Source organism: Haemorhous mexicanus, chromosome Z (genome assembly GCF_027477595.1).
Source record: "Haemorhous mexicanus isolate bHaeMex1 chromosome Z, bHaeMex1.pri, whole genome shotgun sequence".
Lineage (NCBI taxonomy): Eukaryota > Metazoa > Chordata > Aves > Passeriformes > Fringillidae > Haemorhous > Haemorhous mexicanus.
In genome coordinates, this window is record NC_082381.1 from 37,706,156 (window position 1) to 37,721,525 (window position 15,370).

The 15,370-nt window shown below is 41.3% G+C and overlaps 1 protein-coding gene across 2 annotated transcripts in view; it reads right to left on the reverse strand.

Moving 5' to 3' along the window:
* The window catches only part of LPAR1 (lysophosphatidic acid receptor 1), a 69,563-nt gene that overhangs the window by 39,957 nt on the left and 14,236 nt on the right, over positions 1-15,370 (reverse strand). For both annotated transcript variants that reach the window (XM_059873827.1, XM_059873829.1), the window contains exon 2: positions 3,768-3,938. In XM_059873827.1, coding sequence (XP_059729810.1) covers positions 3,768-3,827 — 60 coding nt within the window. In that variant the 5' untranslated portion in view covers positions 3,828-3,938. The remainder of the gene's footprint in view (positions 1-3,767; positions 3,939-15,370) is intronic.

The window sequence follows — 15,370 nt, forward strand, 5'->3', positions numbered from 1 at the left end:
AAAATACTAATTACTTCAGAGAATACTTTCATCAGTATGGGTCACCACTTGTGATATTTCTTTTTTTTTTGCAAACAGCAAAGCTCTCTGGGATGCTAAATGCTTCTTACAGAATTATTTAACTTTGTTTAATGCATTATCAGACTAGTCAGGTTTCCAAGAGATCATTTTACTTTTCCATATTGGAGATATGAAGTAAAAAAATGCATAAAAATATCTCCAAATTAAAAATCATAAATTTCTGTTACATTATATTTCTCTCTCTTTTAGAGCAGAACAGCTTATCTAATCAGAAGTCACTAGATTGTGATTTATTGTGATTCATTTGAGATCTTTTTTGCCTTACAATGAAATCCTGTGGCAAAAAGCTCAAAGCATATTTGGGAAACTTTTTGTTTTATTGACTTCTTTGACATTTTGTGAATGCTGTCCCCTAACTATTTTCTGTTTCAGATCACAGCTGTGGAGAGGTAAACTACCTTGGAGCTTTACTTGTCCTTCACCTTTACACATCAGCAGGATGCCTCTGCTCTTACCCACCACTTCTTGTGTCTGGTTACAAAATTCTGGGGGTGGAAGAGAAGAGGGGAGATTTGAATAACTTAGTGTGGTGGGAGGGTATGAAGAAACATGACTGTGGCAAATGCATTGCTTCAATAGAGGGTTGTAGAGCAGCACCAGAAGCAGGCCCTATGTTGACACAATAGACATAATAACATTTAAGGCAGTATTAGCAATTTCACATCTGGTACCCAGAAGAGACTTTCAAAAACTTTTTCAAAATGTGAGTCTTTTGTTACCTGACTCAGAGGACAAATCTTGGGAAAATGCCATTTGCCACTAAATTAACAGGAACTTCTCTTATTGTGGCGCCACAATGAGCAGCTGTAAGACTGAAGTTCAAGCAAAAACCTATCAGAAAGAGCTCTGGTTTAAAAAAAAGGTCCTGCTGAGGTCTCTGAGATTATCTCCCAGGGGAAATAAGCTTGTTTGCCTGGTGAAGTTAAAGGACTGATGATAAGCAGCAGAGTATTTATTACTGCAATATGTAAACATGTATGCATATACATATATAGGTATGCAAAATACCTATAGTAGTATTTACTTCTGACTCTAAACTGACCAAATGTGAAGGAAGCCAACTATGCTGGCAATGCCAAAGGAAAGTTTAAAGATAAGGATTAAAAAAAAAAAAAAAAAAAAAGTAGCAAAACTCTTCTTTTGCAACTAAGATGCTGTCTAGCTCATGCAAAAGGCATGCAAGGTTATTTCCAAGTTTTAAAAAAATCATTCCTTAAAACACTAGTCTCTAAATTACTTCTGCAGCACACCATGGCACCTCCTCAATTTCAAAAAGCAAAATAATGTCCTCTGGGAAAAAAAAAAAAAAAATTAGTCGATGTTGTTTTCTAAACTGTATCCAAAAATTCATTCCAAACATGAAAGGCAAAAGCTGCCCATGCAGCACAAGCATGAAAAGTGCTTTACTTCAATATTTAATCTAGTAATTGTCTCTTTACATACGTATCTCACTATGTCCTTGTGTGTTAAAAAGGTCTTCCTTACTCTCAGAAACACACAGATGGCTCCCAGGAGATTGTCTGGAGATGCTTGAAGATGTTTAAATATGATTGAAGACTTTTATAAACTGTCATATCCACAATGATTTACTCAAATCCGTGGGAATTCAAGTAATCATTTAAGTCTTCCTGTACAGATACCAATTTTGAGCCTACTTTTGCAACAAGAGGATGAGAAAATAGTGTTTTTTCTAGCATAATCTACTACACTGAGACACCAGTCTTTCCTCTGCTTCTTGTTGTCATTTGTTTTTGGCTCCCAAGTCAAAAGTGTGGAGACCTCAGTATTACTAATCAATGACCAGAATCACCTACTTATTTCTAGTCTTTGGCCTAGTGATCTAAGTCCAGGCAGAATTTATTCAGTGAAAACTCTCTGTAGGCCAAGGATATGTGCATTTATACAACACAACAGAAAGTGACCGTGCTGATCATCAAGTCCCTTACAAGTGATAGCTTTTCTTCTGCTCATTCTCACACTACAGCTGCTCTTATTCTCCTTTTGAGAAGGCATTTGTCCTGGACAACAATCCTTAGATGCTCACAAACACGAAACATGCCGCGATCGAGCAAACTACATGAGTGAAATCTCCTTGGAATAGTGGGTGGTGGCAGGGTTTCCAAAGTGGTGAGGGCTGGCAAATTGACTGCATTGGACCACTGCCACAAACTCACCAAACAAGAGCTACATACTCACCATGGCAGAGGCAACAGCTGGCTGTAGGCATGCCCTGTAGGCATTGCCCCTCCTTGGAACACCATCTCAGGCCTTGAGAGACACATTTTGTAGTGACATGGTACACCAGAGGGAATCGAATCAGACAATGGGACTCATTTTCAAAGCAACCTCAGAAAGTCTCGGGCAAAGAAACACAGCACTGAATGGATTATGTCTCACCCCTTATCGCCCAAGAGCCTCTGGGAAGATTCGGAGGTATAATGGACTGCTGAAGACCATATCAAGAGCATTAGGGAATAGGGCATGAAAGCACTGGGATGCAAATTTAGCAGAAGCCATTTGGCTGGTAAATACCAGGGGATTTGCTGACTGCCCTCGTCCTACCCAAACAAAATCCCTTCACACTGTGGGAGGAGATACGGTCCCTGCAATACAGAGGGAAGTGGCTGGGGAAGTCAGTGTAGGTTTCTCCTCCCACTCAGACAAACTCATTTGTGGGATTGTCTTTGCCCAAGGACCTAGGTGTACTTGGTGGGTAATGTGGAAGGATGGGGTGTGTGCCTCAAGGAGATTTAATCCTGGTGGAAAAAACATTCTGTGGTGTAAGTTGTATGTTGCAGAAAGTAAAGTAGCAGGAGTGACATGAACTGATGAAGAATGAATTTTGTGAGGAGCAAGGAGAATGCGATGACAGCCCAAGCCAGGCTGGTGTTGGTGCTCAATGATTAAGTATACCATTGGGTCCCGTCCTGAGCACTCATCCCAATGGACTGGAGATCTGGAGGGATGAAGGAAGCCCATGAAACAGGAAAAAATAATGTTTAAATGTCAAAGAGGAGGGGACAGTAGTTAATGAAAATGTATGTTTGGTAGAGAGATGGTTTAACGATGCAGTTTAAGTTGTGTGTGTGGGTAAGGAGGGGTTCTAGTAATGAGAAATAAATACAAAGGAACAGTCAGAAGATACATTAATTATGTGGGATCTGAGTGTGACGTAAATGGTATGGAATAAGGGGTGGAGATTATAATGGGTCTGGCTGAGCAGGAGCTCATTTCCCCTTAACAGCTCCCACAGTGCTGCTGCACTCTGCATCAATAGTTGGAAAGGTGCTGATAACACACCGGTGTTCTGGCTATTGCTGAGCAGCACTGGCACAGCATCAGTGCTGTCTCTCCAACATTCCTCCCTCCATCAAGGGGGCTGGGGCTGGACAAGATCCTGGGAGGGGACACAACCAGGCCAGCTGACCCAAACTGCCCAAAGCCATATCCCATGGCACATGATGTCGGCTCAGACAAAAAAGCTACAAATAGTAATATAACATAGCAATGTCATGTCTCAAAGCATAACAATACTCTTAGTAAGTGATGAGTGTCTTAATACAATATTTCCAGAAAACTCCCCTGATTACTCAAAATGAGAGAGGAGACAAAGCTAGGATTCAACAAGAAAACAAAAAAGAGATTTAATCAGTTCACCTGCTAGAGTTCCATTGTGGTGTACTCACCTCAATCACCTCAGGGTGGGACATCATGGACGATGGCACCAAATCGGTGGGGATATCCATGGTAGCTCAAAATGCCCCTGCTGCTCCCCTTGCACTGTTCCTCTGCACCAGCAAGCTTTTGGTAGGAACACAGAGCCCTTCTTCAGACTCTAGTCATACTGATATTTACTCCTAACAGGAAAGAAAAAAAAAAACCTGTTGAGAATAACAAGAGAACTGGGTAGGCAGTCAACACCCAAGATCCTGGGCTGCTGCAAAACCAGTCTGAGTTTGTACAGCCCCACTTGCTGACATGACCACTAACAATATATTTGCAGGAGAAGTCTCAAAAGGCTTACTGGAATTTGACCCAGAACAGGAAAAAAATTCCCTTGACAACACAAACTAGACTCACACAAACTGAAATCAGCAAGAAGGCCAACACACAGACTGCTTTTCTTTTGCAAGGAAATATGGTTACCTACAGAACATTGGTACTGTGTTGATTTTTTTTCCCCCCACAACAAAAGGAAAAATAAAATCCCCACAAAAGAGTACTCATAGAATTAATCACTGGAATTCAGGATACATTTACCCCCTCAGTTCAGTGATCATGTGAACTTTTCTTCTTTGTAAAGAAAAAGAGCTTACACATTGTGACTTAAAAATATGACAGCCTTTTTTTCCGGGTAGTCACAGATTTGCAGTACATGAATATACCAAACTGTAATATCTGCTCAGCTGATTCAACAGAATGAAGTTATCTCCATAGCTATCATGTTTATCAAGGTCAGTCTAGCTTTCATATATATCTTCTTTTCTTCTTCTACTCTTGTGTGCAAAGAAAATAAACTAACAAAGAGGTGGAAGGGGAAACCCCTGAAAATATCCAAGATAATAATTTCATTAAAAATTCTAGACTAAGACAACTGCTGGCTTTTTCCCCTTAGTGAGACCAGACATACACAACACAACCCACAAATTAGTCACCACAGAAAGGATTTTGGAGAGACACATATTGCTGTCTTCATCTGCCACTTCCTATTCTGCAAGTCATGGCAGAAATCTACTCACGCAAAGTGTAATCAGCATCCAATAAACATACCAAAAATTACTCCAAACTTCTGTGGTATTTTTCAAACTGAGGACATGCTATAGTTACACAGACAATGCCAGTAACTTTCCTGGCCATAAGTTCATTTTTTCAAAGGCAACACTTACCAAGCCAAGAAAGAAAAGATAAGTGCTGTAGGAAAGTTATGCTCCACATGCTTTTCTGATTCAGTTATGTCTTTGTTTTTGGTCCTGTTAATTTAAACTCAGCCTTTGCACGCCACCATGGAAATTATTCCTCTTTCTTAAAAAGCATCATCTTGAAATGCCTGCTTCACATTTCAACACATCCCCACATGCCTTACGTCACATGTAGCTGTCTCATCTTCCACACTCTAGGATCACTTTTTCCATCTTTATATAGCTTTCCAGTGACCCCTATTCTTTCCTACTCAGTTCTGGCTAGTAACCTTTCATTCTTTCCACTCCCTGCTCCAAATTTCTTCTCCTATACTCATGGAGAGGGCAGAAATGGAGCTGCAGCATCTCTCCAAGATAGTCTTCACAAAGTAAAAGAACAAACACAACCTTCAGGCTTCCTGTTTTATTCAAAAAATGAGAGTTGAACTTATTTTCTGAAATGCACTAATTTTTCTATGGACAGATGAGGGAAACAGATAGCATCAGCTTGGAATTCTGACTTAGGGAAGCTTCTGCAACTTGACAATGATTTTCAATAAAGCTGTATCAACAGCCTGAAATCCTCAACCAACATATTTCATCAATGTCTTCTGAGCTGTTGCAACTGTAACTTAAATATGATCTCAGAAGAAATGTTTTCTGTTCTTCTCATGGCATGCTTAAAAGCAGCAATTTCAGTGCACCTACTTTACAAACAGTCATTGTTAGTTTCTTTTAAAATCTTTTCTCTTAATTCTGAAATACTGCCACTTTTGGATAATGAAGGTGGGGAAAAAAATTACAGTTAAAGCTGACTTTAGAGAGCAATGTCTGAACCAAAACCAAAGGTATGCTTAGAATCCTGTCTGTCAAACAAAAAAGGAGAGAAAACAAACATTTTTTACTATGGAGCATCATAAAGACAAAAAAGTGAAAAGCTAAGAAAAAAAATTTGAAGTCTGTTCAGCTCATAGTGTAAAGTACTAATTGATTCCAGATGGATAGGTCCTGTAAACTCATCAGAGAAAATAAAACATTTGAACACCATGTAAAAAAGGTGAGAAAGTAAGAAAAAAATCTCACACAAATGTCACACTTCCAGATGTCACATCTGAATTTTTGCCATCTGAAAGTACTCATTTGGCATCACTTGCCTCTGACAGCCTCCACTAAACAATCCTGCTTGCAATTAATTCATTCAGCTCACAAATAAATACATCACCCCACCATGGCAGCCTTACCAGTCACAAAGAGAAACAAATGCCATCCAGGGAAGAGCAGCAGCAATGACTTGTCCTGCCTAGAATTTCATTTTACTACTTGATGAAGTGATAGGTAGCACAACAGGTGTTTTTCTGCTGTCTCAAGTTGAGATAAGACCAATGTACTGGAAACAGCAATGAGATAAGAATACAAACAGTAACAGCAACAATATTAATAACATAAGTATACCTAAAGAAGATGACTTAAATGCAGAAGTGCTCAAAGACCAACCTGGTGCCATGCTGCCCCTAAGATGATGCACAGGCCCTCTGTGCCCATGTCTTTCCTCCTGACTGCAAGCCTCTCCTGTTTCTTGGTAGCAAGATGCCCTTGCTTCCAGCTCCCTGTGGTGACCTTTGGGGCATGGAACAACCACCTAGGCATGCCCACAGGGCTGGAGGCTCTGACCTCTCATGGCTACTGTGAGAAAATTAACTCTGTCCTGGCCAAAAAACAAGCACTATCCACCCCTTATTCTACATCATGCCCCAATCCTACTACTTCCAACTTTACACACATTCATATACAGATACACACAAACACAGGTATCAATTCCACAGTCAGTGGCCGTCCCTCCAAGATGTTTATTGTGTTCATTTAGTCCATGACTCTGGGCTCTACGAGGAGCTCACAACTGGTGTATCTGGAGCATCCATACCCATTGACCTTGGTAGTTATGGCATATAGTGGCAGTGTCATTTGTTAAGGACTTGGTTCTGTTAGTTTTGGGAAAAGAGGGTGTTTGTTGTGGATGGGTTTGATGTGGATGGTCCAGGATTTGGTGGGGGCAAACGGGCAAACCAGGGCGAAGGGTGATTGGACAAAGACACCAACCAATCATTTGATGTCCTGAGGAAATGATTGGCCCAGAATGAACCCCATTAAGGGCCAATTGGGGCCCCAAAATTCCACCAATCAGGGCAAGGATCCAAATTGCACCAATCCTGGGCCAAGGTGTGTTATAAAGGGAGGGGTTTTCAGTTGGGTGGGGTTCTTTTCTGGTCCGCGAGTAGAGAGAGCTGCTCGTGAGGGAGAGAACCCAGCGTGTTCTGTACACGTTGTCATTTTGAGCTGTTGTGAGGGGGTCCAAGCCTATCCTGGACCCTCCGTTCTTTCTGGTTTATTTTTTTAAAATAAACGAGAGCCTTTTTCATCCTTTTTTGAAATCTGGCCTTGTTCGTTCATAACATCATTCAGCAACCAACATTACAGACTCTTCTCACCCAAAAACTGAGGTACACATCACGTGTCCCCATCCCTCTGCATTATCCACCAAGTGCACTCAGTCCTTGAACAAAAACAAACCCATGGATGGGTTTACCTTTTCTTGAGGCAGCACTAATACAAATCATCTTCCCTTACACATTTCTCATATGTACCACAGCGACTTTATCCCCTTCCACAGTACGTGGAGGTTTGGATTGGGCAGGGCCAGCTCAAATAGTGGAGCCTCTAATACAAGAGTCTCTAGTGTTAACTCACAAGGTGACCTTCTCTAAATGTAGATGCCAATGTTTGAAGGTCCCAATACCCAACGTGGTTTTTGGCAGTCCATTGCACTGCTCAATTTTCATTCATCTCTCTCCCCAGAGACTGGTGCACGATGGGGAGGGACTATGATTAACCCACTCACTCCCATGCTCTCTCCTCTCTGTGCCAGGTGTCTATTTTTGAAATGACTCCAGTTGCCAGTCTTGGTTCTCTGGGGAGTACCATAATTCCAAAGGATTTGCTTTCCAAGGCCCAGGCAGTGGCTTCCACCATTGTGAGCACATGGCGCTTGCCTTGGCGTGTCTGGGGCAGTGTGATGTAGTCAATCTGCCAGGCCTCCCCATACCTGTACTTGGACCACCGCCCACCATACCACAGGGGCTTCACTCGCTTGGCTTGCTTGATTGCAGCACACGTCTCACAGTCATGGATAACTTGGAAGGTACTGCCATGGTTAGATCCATCCCTAGATTACAAGTCCAACTGTGTGTTGCATCTTTTCTCTGATGATCAGAAGCATTACTGGTGCACTGAGCCAGAAGTAATTCTTGTTGCCATTCCAGATCCACCTGAGACACCTCAGCCTTGGCAGTTCATCCATCTGTCTGCTGTTGCAATGTTCTTCACAAGCCTGACTCTTGGGTGCATGTGCATCTACAGCACACACTTTTACAGCAACTCCGTTACCCAGGCAGAGATGTCTTGCCACAATTCAGAAGCCCAGATGCGTTTTCCTCTGTGCTGCCAAATGTCTTTTTTCCATCGTTCCAGCCATCCCCACAGAGCATTTGTCACCATCCATGAGTCAGTGCAGAGACAGAGCGCTGGCCACTTCTCTCATTCAGTGATATCCAAAGCCAGGTGGATGGCTTTAAGCTCTGCACCCTGACTTGATCCAACTTTTCCATCAACAGCTTTGCAACTTGCCATACAGGACTCCATAGAGCAGCTTTCATTTTTGACATATCCGTAAGATATGGCACAAACTGTCAGTAAAGACAGAACATAGTTTCCCATTTCCGGGTAGCTGATAATCTGGTAAGGTCTCCTCAGCACATCACCATTACCTCCTCCTCCACTTCTGATGATAACCTGAAATTTTTGCTTTTGTACCAGTCCATGATCACTTCCAGTGATTGGATTTCCTGTTGGATCTTGCTGTGTGATCAAGCGCAACCCACTTATTCCACGTGGCATCAGTGCCATGAAGTGTGGAAGGGACTTTCCCTTTGAATATCCAGACCAGCACTGGGCAGCCAGGGTGCCAGGAGGAGCTATACTTTGGTGCCAATCACTTCTGAAGCAGACTGATCTCCTTCATAAGCTGCCAGATATGCTTTTTCAACCAGGGTGTAGGATGCCTTGGATCCTTTGTATCGCTGATTTACACCCCACAGGTTGTCCTTGAGTCTCTCCAGGTACTTGTTGCGAGAGATTCCAGGGAGGTCCATTCTCCCTGGCTGCAGTGTAGAACATGCTTTTTCCAGCCTGTCTCATCCTGACTGGCCCGAGGGCTACTGCGTGAACAATCTACTGTTTCATTTGTCCAAAAATTTTTCCACATCACCTAATAGAGAGGGCTTACAATCTGACTCTACTCTGGAATATGGACCATCAAAAAAATCACAATGGCTAAGAAAGTCTGTGTTTCCTTCTTGCTGGCTAGTGAGGACATGTGGTGTTACATTTTAGTTCAATGGTACGCTCTGTCTCACCCTTCGAAAATGTACGGTTTATTCCAAGCCTGTGATCCTCCCCTGCAGTATGATGTATCTGTAATCTCATTGGCCCAAGTCTTATTCTGCTCCCACTTTGAATCTCCCTGTTAAACTGTGGGAGGGAGATGAGACACGCTCTTGGCCCTTTTCCCCCCTCCTCCCCATCCCTCCTTCTCTCTCAGAAACCATGCTGCTCCCGGGGGTGGCACCCCCAATAAACGCTCATCTCATAAGCACCCTCAGAAGCTGTGTGGAGTCTCCTTGCCTGCCTGCGGCTACCAGCGAACATACAGCTTAGGGGGCGCCCCGGGGACTCCCCCAAACAAACTGCAACAGGGACATAGCTGCTATTTAATCAGCATAGCTGATTTCATCCACTGGAAACTGAAAATGACAACGTCCGTCTTGTCATTTTACTTCTGAAAAATGTGTTTCCTGGGCAGATCCCTTCAGCTTACTTCACCAAAAACCATGATACCACCAAAGCATAAGGACAAGCCAAACTAATTTGTTTTGAGGAATATATTTAATGCAGGTAGCAGGTGTGTGCAGTGTGTGCAGGTTGCAAGTTGTTTAATGCAGTGCGTGCAGGTTGCAAGCTGAGCTACCTGCATTTAGTGTATTCCTCAGTAGAAGTGTTTAAGATCTTTACAATTTCCTCCTAATTCTGCCCTCTTTCTCTTCCATGGGGCATTGTATATGCAGCTGAGGATAACCCCCTGCACTCTGTTCTGTACTTAAAAGAGCTGCAAGAAGGTAATAGCTGTGATTCAGTATGGGGCAAAAGAAGCAGAAAAGAAATAAAAGAGGAGATTTCCAGACAGATGGTGGAGCCCATTGTTGTACACTTGCCCTAAAGTTCTTCTGAACAACAATGAGCAATTTCTTTCCATTAAGACTGCCTACCATCTCCCCATCAAATTTCTGATGTCTGAGCAAAGAGACTATGGTTTCTCTTGCCTCAGCAGATGCACTAACAGTTTGGAAGCTAGCACAAAATTAACAGTCCCCGTCAAACTTTGCTGATAGGGTGTGTTTGAATACACATATTTTACAGAGCAAATTCTGCACATTGGCTGCCATCAGCCTGGCTCTATTACCCAACACCCCTCTCCAGAAGGCAGGATAAAGAGTGTCATCACATCCACTATCTATTACCATGGCAATAAGTACTGAAATAGATCTAGTATATGGCATTGATTACACATGTTCAATAGTGGTGACTGCAACAATCAGCACACCTTCAGACCAACCACTGTCTTAGGTTACAATGTAAGATATAACCAAAAGTATGTATTCTATCACCATTTTCATAAGCTGTTAAAACCAGGTGGGGCAGGGCTCTTTGTCTCTTCCATGACTCATCCCTGATAGCCCTCTGTGAGGGATATCTTCTTCTGTTGGAACATCAAGGTCTCACTGCATGATTCATAAAATTACATCATCCCTTTGTGAGATGCTCTGCTCCAGGGGGAGGAACCAAACATTCCTACCTGGACATAATCTGAGGTTTGGAACACCAGAGCATCTACCACCGGATTCCCAGAGTTCAAGAGCTCCAAAACCACCAATGAAGCAAGACCAGACTTTACTACAGCATCACCACTTCAACAGAACCACATCCGCCATGTGGACTGCTATCAGCACCCTGACCAACAGGGTGTCAGGTTTTACTCTGACTCTATCAGTTTAAGCCAGTGTTTTCTGATTTTATTTCAATTTTCTTATTAAATTGTAGTTCTGACTTGGAATCTCTCAGTGGTTTTCTATCAAACTGGTACAACAACCAACAAAATGCACAAGTTATACCTGTTCTTACAGCACATTCAATACCTCTATTGTCCCAGTGAAGACCAGTTCTACAAATATGTCCATCCCCAAAGCTTTTCTATCTGCTGTTTCTAATCACTGGCCAGACTGGCCTGAAAAAACTACAGATCTATAGCTTCTCACCCATTTGGAAGCTTTTCATAAGAATGAATAAATTCACTGTGAAAATGGATTTGTGAAGTATTGCAGAGGGGTCGTGGAAGTCTGGAAGGGGAGTGCCAAAAACAAGGGACAAGCTCACCGTGTTTCCTGTGCTGGCTGCGCCATAGATCCCCCTGGAAACAGTCCCTGCCAGTAAAGCCAGACATTTCTTGAGTCTAACTTGCTGTCTAGAAAAATTTGGAATTTGCTAACATATGGAAAGGTTCAGACACAAAAATAGGAAACCTCTACCTTGCAAACACTGAAATAAAAGCAAAACCAAAACCCATAGTAAAGCATATCTGACATTTCCCAGTATCAAAAGTGAGATACTTTTGGTATTAGTTACATAAAATTACAAAACAAACAAAAGTTACAATAAGCCCTAAGCAATTGTCCAGATTTTTAAGTTTAAGACTAAATATCAAAGATATTGATATTTACTGAAGTTACAACAAAACTGAGCTTATTCGTTCACTTCTGCAGAAGCAACTGGGATACTCACAGGAAACAAGGTGAATTTTTCATGCTGCTGTTGGACTAGAACACTGTATAGGGGCAAAAGATCTTACATATGCACCAAAGACAGCCAATAACTAGACAGAATAAAAGACGATTATATAAATAATACCTCATCTCCAAATCATGGTGCATATATTTACCCAAACTACAACTGAAAATCAATTTATATCTAGAAATATTTTCCCATTAAATCCCTGCCTCTGTGGAGGAATCCCCTAGGGACCTAGTAATTTCTTTGCAGTTGTCAATAGTTAATTCACTTTGACATTAAATGTAAATTCCTTGCAGATATTGTTTAACAGGTCAGAATTTTCTCTCACAGTCTGAGAACATGAATCCAACAGCACCAATTTCTATCCAGGCCACTTCTGCTCACAGAACTCCTGCTGTTGATGAAGCATTACACTTTTTGAGCACAAACATACCCAGAGCAATTATTAAAAATCATCATTTTCCAACTGACACAATAAATATACAACACAGAAACTGGCTAAACAAAATATCATCAAGGCTTAAAAGGGAGGGAAGGAGAGGGAAGGAGACCTGCCACAAGAATAATGTAGTGTTTTAAATGTTTCACTGCCATTAAAAAAAAAAAAAAAAAGAAAAGAAAAAAAAAGTGGTGGGTGGGGTTTTATTGTTTTATTTTGTTTGGTTTGTTCTGGTTTTTTTCATGTTTTTCTGGGGTTTTTTTTTTTGTTTGTTTGTTTGTTTGTTTTTTTTTTGGTGTATGAGTGTGTGGTTTTGTAGGATTCTTTTTCTTTGTTTACGGCAATCTGAGCACTCAGGACTTTGACAATCAGAAAAACAGGACAAAAATCTCTCCCAATTACAGATCAAATCTAATCACTGAACATGTCAAAACAGGTAATGCCTACACCACTGCTGTCCCTTCAGAACGAGTGTCCCAAACAATTGTCTTGGAAGTGATTCTGTGATACAACAAAGAGTCAGGGATTTTATTACTGTTTTGTAATACTGTTAATGTATTACTCACTATTCCATGTAAGTAATACATCTACTTTTGTGTTGGTATGATGCCTGCTTTGATTGCAATTTGTCAGCCAAAGCATACATTACACTTAATATAAAGTGCAACCACCTCTTTAGCCATGAACAGCATTAAAAGCAGGACAGCAGCATGTTTAGCTGTCTATCTTTCAGATTGCTCACTGAAACAGCATCAGCTGGCCAGAGCACTCAGTTTTTATTTAAGCAAATCAAGACAACACCTTGGAAAATTTAACTTCAAGACGCCCAGGTGCCTGAAAAGTATCCGACAAAAAAACCAAACTAAAACAAACACGAGAGCTCACTTAAATATCAAACTAAAATGCAGAAGTCCCAAAGTGCATTACTAACCAGAAAAAAAGAAGAAAAAAGAAACTCATGTTTCCTATCTTTCCTTCTGCCTTCCACCAAATCACACCTGTACACCTCAAAGACTTTTAGACTTTTAAAAGCTGCTGCAGGGATATTTGCAACTTCCTGGGGCTAAAAGAGATTTCCATTACCTCAGTCTTTACTTTCAAAATACAGCTCTTAGCTTTTCTCACATAAAGAAAAAAGATTAAGAATTCAGTAGTGATTAGAGGCTAGAAATGTATTTCCATACAAATTTTAAAAGCTGCCCTTAGATTCAGTAGGACTCTTCCATAACACAAGGTTCCACAGAGGATCTCTAATCTAATCCATTTGCATTCACAGCGCAGTCTGTGCTTCAAACAAGAAAAAAATAATTACGTCACTCAAACCTTTTTGAATAGAAGCTCTGTGGCTAATCTGGGGAAGATCATTGTTCTGGCCTCAATAATACAAGTACTACAAGGTTGCTGCTAAGGCTTCCCATGACAGAATAGAGCCTGCAAGTTCAGCAAAGATGCCCCAGGTGGAGCCTCCTTAACCAAGCTAAATAGTTTCATGAACTCTGCAGAGGGAGTGTGGTGGGAAACTGTCCTCTTTCCCCACTGTAAGATTAGGGAGATGATCCGTCACCTTAATAATTTATCACGCACTGAATTAATTTACAACAATAAAAGAGAATCATCATGCACTCACACTCCCTCAGAAAAATCATCTGCTGTCACAGAGAACATGGTTCAGCAAAGATACCTTCACAGTGACCCCACCAGGGCAAGGTTAGAGAGCCTGCCCACACCCCCAAGTAAAAGCAGAAGAGCAATCTGAATGTATGAAAGGACAGAAACCTCTCTCCACAGATTTTCAATGAAAATAACCAAACCAGTAGATAGAACAATATCCTTAAGCCTTTACCTTGCAGGGTAATCTTTTCCATATGCCACTCTAATTTGCCTCATATCCCTTCTGAGGATAACAGAAGCAGACTGACCACAATCATGACAGGGGTTCCACCAAAGGGCAGTCAGCTCAAGAGTCTGTAATTAAACTACACATGTCTACCTTTTTCCTTTATGTGCTCTGAGGTTCAGCTCCAGAAAGGACCTCCAGATGATCTTAAGTGAGTAGATTATTCCCCAAATTACAGGATTTTAATTCTTTCGGGAATTGTTTTTGTCTTAGTGTTGTGTATTTTGTTATTTTGGGGTTTTTGGAGGGAAAAGAAAATGTCACATTCTATTAAGTGACAGAAAGCATACTTTGAAAGGACAAACCCATAGGATTTGGCATTGTAACATGTGAAGTCATGAACACATTCACCCTCAGTCATGCCAGTCACGATACAAACTGGACTCACATCAGCAGCAGGCTAACCTACCAAGTTTTTCTGTATACTGATGAAGAGAAATTTATCAAAATAAAGGAAAAGAGACACACTCCTTATTTTCTATTAACATCTCAACTTTTTTTTTTTTGCTGCAACTCTCATGACTGTGTTGTCAAAAACTGAAACATACTCCTTTTCCTTGCTAAACACAGGATACCTTTTTCTCTGCTGCAGATTGAGGCACTTAATCTCATTTGCAGTCAGACAAAACTTTCACTTATTTTATGCAGTTGTTCTTTTCCAGAATTCTTTCTGTACTTCCCTGACCTAGGTCAGTTTGCACCATCCTCTGCAATTCTCTCACTTGCTAAACCTCCTTTCCTGATTATTTCCATATTGTATCCATTCCACACCCATCACTTGGGGAGCATTTTTTTGCTGTTTTTTAAACCCAGAATGATACCTCGTCTTCTCTTGAAGCCTCATACTTCTCTGAAAAGCGGAACTTTGTCTGAAAACTCAAAAAAAGTTCTGCACTGCTTCCTCAGTTTTCTCATTTTCCTGCAGTTTGCCCTTTAAAGCCAACACATCAGTCTGCCATCCCATTAGTATCCAGCACCTCTAGAATTATTTCAGTCATCATCTAGCTTCTCCTAATGACTTCCATAAGTGTTTGCTTGTTAGGAATTGCTTGGAGATGATTGTTCCTTTGCCACTCATTAAGGCTGGAGAACCTCTTC